General features: G+C 49.8%; 1 protein-coding gene across 1 annotated transcript; it reads left to right on the top strand.

Annotated features, from left to right (window-relative positions):
* The first annotated feature begins 6,675 nt into the window (after positions 1-6,675).
* SULT2B1 (sulfotransferase family, cytosolic, 2B, member 1) lies at positions 6,676-9,276 on the top strand. Its single transcript, XM_009580963.1, is given in 6 exon segments — positions 6,676-6,811; positions 7,113-7,321; positions 7,707-7,833; positions 8,361-8,455; positions 8,542-8,722; positions 9,161-9,276. Coding segments are annotated over 6 exon segments (864 nt in total).
* Positions 9,277-9,906: the final 630 nt, after the last annotated feature.

Raw genomic sequence — 9,906 nt, 5'->3', positions numbered from 1 at the left:
CGTGCACGTGGGGACGCACATGTGCAATGCAGGGACGTGTCTGGAGCACATGGGTGTGCAAGGCAACACGCGTGTGCATGTGGGCACATGTGAGTACAATGCAGGGACATGCCTGGAGCAGATGGGTGTGTATGGGGACACGTGTGTGAACGTGGGGACACCAGTGCACGGCAGGGACATGCCTGAAACGTGTGTGCCCGTGGGGGCACGTGTGCATGTGAGGACATGTGCAAAGCAGGAACATGCTTGGAGCATGTGAGCATGCATGCGGACACGTGTGTGCATGTGGGGACGTGTGAGTGCATGGCAGGGATGTGCCTGGAGCGCATTTATGTGCATGGAGGCACGTGTGTGCATGTGGGAACACACGTGAACATGGCACAGTTGTGTGTGCGATGCAGGTTATGCCTGGAGCGAGTGTGTGTCTATGGGGGGATGTGTGCGATGCAGGGACATGCCTGGAGCGCATGTGCGCATGTAGGGAAACGCATGTGTATGGCAGGGACGAGCTTGGAGCATGTGCACACATGTGGGGACATGCTTGGAACACTTGTGTGTGCATGGGGGGGCACACGTGTGCATGTGGGGACAAGTGTGTGCGCGGCAGGGACATGCCTGGAGCACTTGTGTGTGTGCATGTACGGACACGTGTACAGTGCAGGGACATGCCTGGAGTGTGTGTGTGCGCATGGGGGGACATGCATGTGCAATGCAGGGACAAACCTGGAGCATGTGTCTGTGCACATGTGGAGACACGTATGCATAGCAGGGACATGGCTGGAACATGTGTGTATGGGACACGTGTGTGCATTGCAGGGATATGCCTGGAGCACGTTTTCATGTGGAGACATGCATGTGCAATGCAGGGACACACCTGCAGCACACGTGTGTGTGCATGTGGAAACGTGTATGGCAGAGACACAGCTGGAGCACATGTGTGTGCATGTAGGGACACATACATGTTAGGGACATACCTGGAGCATGTGTGTGCATGGGGACGTGTGTGCATTGCAGGGTCACATCTGAAGCAAATGTGTTTGTGCATGTGGAGAGGTGTGTGCATTGCAGGGACACACCTGGAGCACATGTGCATGCATGTGGGGACACATATGCAATGCAAGGACACACAGGAGCACGTGTGCATGTGCATGTAGGGATGTCATGTGCATGTAGGGATATGTGTGTGCGTGGCAGGGATACACCTGGAGGATGTGTGTGTATGGGGACACGTGTGCATTGCATGGACATTCCTGGAGCACATGTGCATGTGGGGACACACATCTGCATGTGGAGACACACATGTGCATAGCAGGGACATGCCTGGAGCACGTGTGTGCAGAGAGAGGTCCCCCATAGAGCAAGGTCAAGCCCCTCACCTTGCAAGCCAATTGAAGATGCTGGTCAGGGCACACCAGGCTGCTCCTTTGCTGCTCCCATCCTCAGTGCAGGAGGAGCAGGATCTCTCCTGGTAGGTGAAGGGGAGGACACATGGAACGGGGTCAGATCCTAGGAATGAAATGGAGAGAGAGATGAAGTAGAATCATGGAATCATAGAATCATAGAATAGTTTGGGTTGGAAGGGACCTTTAAAGGTCATCTAGTCCAACCCCCCTGGCAATGAGCAGGCACATCAGGAAAATGGCCTCAAGTTGCGCCAAGGGAGGTTTAGATTGGACATGAGGAAAAATGTCTTTATTGAAAGAGTGGTCAGGCCTTGGACCAGGCTGCCCAGGGAAGTGGTAGAGTCACCATCCCTGGAAGTATTTAAAAGACGTGTAGATGAGGCGCTTAGGGACATGGTTTAGTGGGCATGGTGGTGTTGGGTTGACGGTTGGACTCGATGATCTTAGAGGTCTTTTCCAACCTTAATGATTCTATGATTCTATTCTATGATCTTCAACTAGATCAGGTTGCTCAGAGCCCCGTCCAACCTGGCCCTGAATGTTTCCAGGGATGGGGCATCTACCACCTCTCTGGGCAACCTGTGCCAGTGTTTCACCGCCCTCATCGTAAAAGGGAGGTGCATAACGCTGCTGCGTCCAACCCTAGGACTCAAAGGGTTCATGTTGTTGGGTCACCACCCTGCTAACCAAACTGGTCCTTTGGGGTTCAGTACGGGGAAGCTCTGAGATGTTTCTACCACCCAGCCCTACCTCCACCTGCCAAAGTGGCAGTGCAAGAGGACTCAAGATAAACCAGTAACACAGACAATCACCATCATCCCTTAGGCAAACATTTTCAAAGAGCTCAAATACTTGCCCTTGGTTTGAAAGGGCTGTGAGTGAATCAAAGGACCCATTGAAGATGCAGCTCTTTGAATTAAGTTTGCCAAGAGGCAAAGTGAACAAGGAGGTACAAAGCCACTTGGAGTTGCACCAAGCAGGGAAATAAAAGAAACACAGGAGCTGGTTGAAAAGCCACACCGTATTTCAAAAATAAAATAAAATAGAAAAAAAGACAAACCAAGGTTGCAAATAACCGCAATCAGAGGAGGTGAGGGAGGTCCTTGGAGATGCCCAGTGCAATCAATCCAGATGAGCAATGTCTCCATGTCTCCCCGGGTTGCTTGGACTGTCTCGTGCTGCAACTCAATCTGCTGCCTGCTTGGGATCCCAGGAAGGACTTAGCTTAGGGCACCTGATGGAGGTTGAGGCACAATGATGTGGTGACATGGACCTCTGAGGCACATCCCAAAGGAGGACCATCATCCTAACCCTGGAGGGCTGCACCTATTAGGCACCTAAAAGTTGCCAGATTCCCTTTATGTTCAGTGGGGAAGGGCAGGGAATCACGTCCCCAAGGCATCTGATGCTCCTCATAATCCCATCTGGACGTGTTGCTGCTCCCCATCATCTATGAGCACCACCAGATGCCCCCAGAGAAGACCCAGAGCTTGATTGATCCTGAAACAAACCACCTTTTGCCGTCTCTATCTTTGATTAACCATTCAGTGCCAACCCAGAATGTCTAACCAGTGCATCCCATCCAGGTGAGATCTGAAAAAACACTGTTCCAAAACAGATAATGATATTTTTGCCGCTTTATTTATTTATTTCTCGTTTTCCACCCAACTGGGGACAATGTCCTGTTGCATCTGCAGCAGCCAGGGAACTGGACAGGCTCCTGGAAAGCATGAAGCGTTTGATTTCTGTTCCACTTTAGCACAAATGGGTTTTCTTTAATGAGACTTCACTCCTGTCGCGAAATAGTGGTTTAAGGCCACTTAAAGAATCACTGTCAAAGGGATTAGCAAAAAGTGGTTTTAATCGGAATTCCTAAAAGTGCGACTTAACAAAGTTTGATGGCAAGGTTCGCTCTATTAATTACTACATGGATGAAACGTACAAAGGAAAAATCAAGTTAGAATTGAGCTAGCATGATTTGTACAGAGACGGAAGGGTAAGGGAGACCCGCCCGTCGAGTCACGAGGTTCAGAGAAGACGCCCTTGCTTTCTGAACTCCTGATGGAGCTCCTGGATCCACTCCTGGACCCAGGCTTGGTCAACAGTTCATGTCTAAGGGATTAGATGGGTCTAGTAGCAGTCTAAGGTTCATTCACAGTTTTAAGGTGGATCACAGGATTTTAGCAGCACTTAATCATTGACTAATTTAACGTTTACGAAGTGAGTCAATAGAATTTACTGCAGTCACAACAGTGACTTAATTACAGATCTGAGATGGCAATATTTATACTATACTTGCCATCGGGTACCTAAATCAGTTCACACACGCACGCACGCAGACATAAAGAAGTATAAATGTACAAAGGTATACCCCTTGTTAAAATTTCCCCTCGAGTTCAGTGAATTCAAATGTCTCGGCGGTTCTCAACAGGCGAGGGTTGAGCCTCGAGGAGTGAAGGGTTTTGGCCCAGGTCCTGTCGTCAGTTTTCGGCGACAGTCCTCTGAACTTTGCAAGCTTGAGAGCTCGCGAGCTGTGAGAGGCGTCCCACTCAGAGGGAGACGGTGGTCGCAGCCCGCTGCGGTCCGGGAGAGCTCAGAGAGTCTCACTTAGGACCGCTGTTTATAGGTTCACAAGATGGTTGGCTTTAGTCATCCCTAAATTTCCATCCTGGCCACAACCCAAGGTGGTGGTTACCAGAATTCTCAGGATTCCAGTAGCAATGGTACCGTTCCACTCGAGCATTCAGATAAGGATGATGAATTATCCCCGCTCTCGCTCCCCACCATGGCCAGGCAGCAGGAGTTCCTGGTGCGGTCAGTGCCGTTCCCCACCTCAGCCATGCCGGAGTTCCGGGCACGGTCAAGGGACGCTTCACCCCCCAACTCATTACACAAAGGCCGAGGCCTAACGGGAGCTCCTGGGATCGTAGAGCGGCCCAGGAGAGGGGGGGAAATGCACCGCCACAGCTCCTCTATTACTACTTTAATTAATTTTATAGCGGTAACTTTAATTAATTTTAATTAATTTTCTTTCATTCTAAATGGCTGTGGATTCCAGTTTGGGTAGGTTTGGGATTTCTTTCTAAAACCTTAGTGCTGAAGAAATTAATTTATTATTCATGCCTCATCACTATGTTTTAAAAGGCTAGCACGCGTTCATTCATTCTTAGCTTTCAAATATTGTTTAATTGCTATTAATTCTGACATGACAAGATTTGGAATTGTTGCATGCTAATATTTTTAATACTTGACAATCTTTATAATTACAGGCTTTTCCTTAAAGTTTAACTTAAATGCAGTTTAAAATCCTTTCTTTGCTTTTTTTTTCTTTTTTCCCCCAGTAGCAGGATGGGTTTTTTTAATAAGAAAACTTAAAAATATCTAAAACTCAATATATTCATTTTTGGTTTTCTCTACATCTTAACTAACTAAACACTGCTTATAATGTTTTAATGCCTTTTAAATATGATTAAATACTTACTTCTAAAATATAGACTATGACCTTTTTAACTAACAATTCATCCACGCCAAGGTGTTCACAAACATATTTGTTATCTAATTTTTAATAATTATTTAGGCTAGTATACTTTCTTTTTGGAGGTAGGCAAGCCTACAGTTATTTATTTACTGTTGATTATAAAACACCAGATTGATTTCTTTTACATCTGTTTTGAAAAATTTAGATACCCGCTCGGATTGCAAAGAAAAAAAGTTTAGTAATAGTTTGAGGTTTTCCCTGTAGTTTTCAGTTTTGCTTAACTTGTTTCTTAACTCAAAGCAAGGAAGGTGATGGGTAGCCCCAAGGGTTAATTTAATTTCCCACTTCCACTGTTTACCTCCTATCCGGGGTGGGGTTAACATTCCTCTTTGAAGTGTTTAAACATTTCTTAATCCCATTTTCTCTCCTGTTTGCTTGGAAAACAAAGCAGGATCCAAAGGGAAATTGCTGGTTTAGTTGGTTGTCTTAAAAAACCAACTGTCCTACGCACTCAAAGTCAATATTTACTACTCAAACACTCTGCACACACCCCATGGACTTATTTTTCAGTCTACTTTTATTAGCATATTGCAGTCCTTTTGCAAGAAAGCGTAATACTTGCTGCATTCCTAGGGGAACATGTAGAAAATACTTTTAATTTTGCAGATGACTGCATGGCTGCCTTATTTACAAGAAGCATTGGTTGCTTCTAATGAATGGCATTAAACATCCCTGTCCTTGGATCTACAGCGGACCATATAGTGCCTCAGTGGAGGAAGAACTTCTCCTCTTCCTCTCCCTGTAGTGCAATCATGAAGGTTTTTAATGAAAAAGAAGAGCTGGCCCATCCCTTACTGCTGTAGCAGCATCTCTGCCTTTCCTGGAAGGACTTTTTTTTTAATAAGCCATTTTGTAATGGATGTGTTAAATTTACTGGGATTTACTGGGAAATTTACTGGGAAAGGATCTTCAGCTCAGGAAAATCGTTTAATAGTGTATTTGGAGGAAAAGGGAGAGGGTTTGGTGGGAATTCAAAGGGGCATGGGAGAAAAGTGGGGTTCTTGCAGTGGGGTTGGAGTTCAGGGCAGAGGACACAGTACACCAACTTCCCACCCCACCGTGCTCCCAAAAGGACCTACACTGGTGCGCTCCCTGCATCCCAGACCAGCCACCCCGTCCTCGGGAAGGGGATGCCTGCTGGACTTTGGATCTTGTTAATCATTGCTCCAGAATGGTGGCACAAGGGCAGAAAACTTTTCCCTCCCCTTTTTATTCTCCCTCCAGCTCCTGGCACCTACGAGGACCTGTAGCTCCTGGAGCAGAGCAAAACTGGGGTTGGGGTACCAGACAGGGAAGTTCTACCTCCTCTCCCCCTGGCTGGCCAGAGATCCTGAAACGATGGCTGCTTGACACCCCTCCAAGCTGTGAGGGCAGGTAAACGTGGGGCAGCAAGGGGAGGGAGATGGTCGGCTGGTCCATCAGGAGGAATTTAGCCCTAGAGCTCCTTAAATGCCCTATAAGCCAGCAGTCCCCCATCCACACAACCTGCTGTTGAGGCAGGGTCCCCATGAGGAAGGCCCAGGGAGTATCTGGGTGGGTTATCCCATAATACACATCCCATATGCCCAACATCCCCTGATGTTGGGGATATGGGATGGCTGGGCTCCTTTTGGGACCTGGTATGGGGGGAAGAGGTTTCTTGGTTTGGAGTCAGGACCCTTACTCCATCTCTCTCCCTCCCCATTATAGTGGCGCAGAGCTGCAGCACCTCATCCCCATCCCCACCCAGGTGCGATGCCGGTCCGCTATGTGACATATGAAGGCATTAAGTTCCCCCCTGCCTACAGCTCTGAGCACAGCTTGAGTTTCGCCCACAAGGAGTTCCTGGTGCAGGATGATGACACCTTCAACATCACCTACCCCAAGTCTGGTAGGAGGGGTAGACAGCAGGGCTGGCCAAGGGTGGAGAGGGGCAGGAGAGGGGTGAGGGCTTTGGAAACATCTGCTGGTGTTGTTCAGAGGGTGAATCTTCCCTTGTGATGGACAACAGGAATGTTTTGGGGGAGGATTACTGCAGTGGTTGTGCATTGGCAGGGCAGCACCGTCTCTTGGCAGGGCACAGACTCAGTGCTGAGAGTGCTGCTGTCCATGGAGCTGTGGCACAGTGAGATCCTCCCATCCCAACTCCCCGGGCAAGGTCCCCTGCCCTGCATCTCTGCTTTCCCTGGCAGGCACCGTGTGGATGACTGAGATCCTGAGCCTCATTTGCAGCCATGGCTGCCCCGGTTGGAGCCGAACCATCCTCAATTCTGACCGCGTGCCCTGGTTCTCAACCTGTCTGGGTCTGGAGTCAGCCCTCAGCTACCCGCCACCTGGCCTGCTGATCTGCCACCTCCCCAGACACATCTTCCCCCAGTCCTTCTCCCATTCCAGTGCCAAGGTGGGACGGGCACCCATGCAGAGCTTCAAGGGGGACAGGGAGGCTGGGAAGACCCCTGATCTGGGGAACCTTGTAGCGAGGGGTGTTGGGTGAGAACCTTGGTGCTAGCCTAGGAGAGTGGTGAGTGTCCTCCATGCCCTCCAGATGGAAATACGCAGATCCCCATCTCACATCCTTCGCCTCTTCGATATTTTGGAGAGTCTCCAATGGCTCTAGGGGACTTGTGTGGTCCTGGAGACCCCTGCCCAAGGTCTGCATGACAGAGTCTAACACAGAGTTGGTCCTTGTGTGGCAGACCCTTTAGTTTTCAGATCTACCCCAGTTGCCAGTGCAACTCCCCTTCCCCTACCGGGAGCGTATCATTCCTGTACGCACTCTACCCCAGGTTATTTACACGTTTCGGGATCCTCGAGATGTTGTCATCTCCGGCTACTACTTTTCCAAGATGTGCAACAGCTATGAGGATCCCACGTCCTTTGAGCAGTTCCTGAGGGACTTTCTGAATGGAGAGCGTGAGTGTGGTTTGGGGCTTACTCAGGGCACAGCAGTGGGTGGGTGGGTGGTGTCTCCCGTCGCCTGTGGCTCAAGGGTCTTTTGCTACTGTCCACTGATGATGGCTGTGAAGCCAAGCTTCCCACAGGAGAGAGATGAATGGCTCAGGAGGAAAGCAAAGCACTTCTGGAGAGACACACAGACCCACAAAGCCCTCTTATGCTTTGAAGCAGATGGAAGGTGAATTTCTCTGCCTTCTCCTGCAGAGTTCAGATATCTTCAGGAAGTCTTGGCCAAGAAACCCTATAAAGCCCTGCAGGACCTTACCCATGAGTCTTGCACACCTCTAGCCTCAACCTCTTCCCACCGTGGAGGTGGCTGGAGAAGAACCTATTGCTCAGTTGCAATTGCAGTTGACCTTCCCAGTCCCACCTGCTCCCTGGACACCATTGCTCATGGCTGCCCTGCTCCCAACCTTGTGTCAACCCTCCTCAGCCTTGCACATCCCCTGCCCTGCTCTGACCTACTGCCTTTTGCCTCCCATCAGTGCCCCATGGTTCCTGGTTCGAACATGTCTGAGGCTGGATGGAGATGAAGGACACGGAAAATTTCTTCTTCATCACCTGTGAAGAACTGAAGCAGGTAGGCTCCTAGGCAGACCCTCCAGCTCAAACATGATGGTGTGTCACAAGCCACTTGGTGGTAACAGACTCCATCTGTCTCTCCAGGACCTGCAGAGCAGCGTGAGACGTCTCTGCCAGTTCCTGCGGCAGGATTTGGATGACGATGCCGTCTCCTCAGTGGTGCAAAATGCCTCCTTCACGGCCATGCGGGAGAACCCAATGTGCAGCTCCATCTTGCTCCCCACAGACATCATGCACCAGACGAAGGGCCAGTTCCTGAGGAAGGGTGAGCAAGAGGGACCCCGTCACAACACCTCAGGGAGACACCCCCTCATCAGGTGTCCTCCCCCATGAGGACAGCCAGAGCGAAGGTGTCTTGGAAAGCCGCATCACGGTGCATTTGGGTCTGAAGGACAGGGTCCACAGAATCATAGAATCATAGGATAGAACCATGGAACAGTTTGGGTTGGAGGGGACCTTTAAAGGTCATCTAGTCCAACCCCCCTGCAGTGAGCAGGAACATCTTCAACTAGATCAGGTAGCTCAGAGCCCCATTCAACCTGACCTTGAATGTTTCCAGGGATGGGGATGGTCTCTCGTTTTGGATAACCCCCTCAGGGTGGTAGCTGGACCCAAGAGCTGAGCCTCTCCCCTTGCACCTACAGAGCAGAGAGGGGGGCTGCATGCTGGAGTGGGCTCTGAGCCTGAAACACTTCTTCCTCAGGCATCTGCGGGGACTGGGAGAACCACTTCACAGTGGCGCAGAGTGAGACCTTCGACAGGATCTACCGGGACAGGATGCAGGGCCTGAACATGACCTTTCCTTGGGACAGGCATTAGGATTTGTCCCTATCTGAAGCCATCTAAGCACTGGGTATAAACCAGCTACCGACAACTGGGGTAACTGGCTGCTGTTGGACAGAGGGGGTTGGTACTGCAAATGGTACTGAATCCCAGTGTGTAAGCAATTAATTTCATAGAATCATAGAATCATTTAGGTTGGAAAAGACCTTTAAGATCATCTAGTCCAACCATAAACCTAATAAACCATGTCCCTAAGTGCCATATCTACACCAGGTGACGGGTTTCAGTTGTGCAAGATGTGGTGGGATTTAGAAGCACAGCCTTGTCCTTGTGCTGAAAGAGGTGTAGTGCAGGATGGGATCTCGCTGGGGACCACAGCCAAAAGCATCCCAGATAATCAGACTTCTACAAGATTTAGATGATTGTGCCCACAGAGGGCTTTGGGGAATCAAAGAAGGGGAAGGACCTTTGTGGATCTTGACCAAGAGACGGCTCTGTGGTTTGTGTACCACCGAGCCTCCACAGAGCCATCAGGGAAGACCAGCTCCTTCAGCTGCCGAAGTACTGCTTGTAATTAATGACAGCCTTACTTCCTGATAGAGGCAGCCAGAGACACCAGGAGATGGCTCCAGGCTTTGGAAGACACTGTCCAGAGAGGGGGAGGTG

The sequence above is a fragment of the Fulmarus glacialis genome, unplaced genomic scaffold (genome assembly GCF_000690835.1).
Source record: "Fulmarus glacialis isolate BGI_N327 unplaced genomic scaffold, ASM69083v1 scaffold3617, whole genome shotgun sequence".
Lineage (NCBI taxonomy): Eukaryota > Metazoa > Chordata > Aves > Procellariiformes > Procellariidae > Fulmarus > Fulmarus glacialis.
Note: the sequence above shows the minus strand (reverse complement) of the source record. Positions and strands in the feature narration are given on the sequence as shown.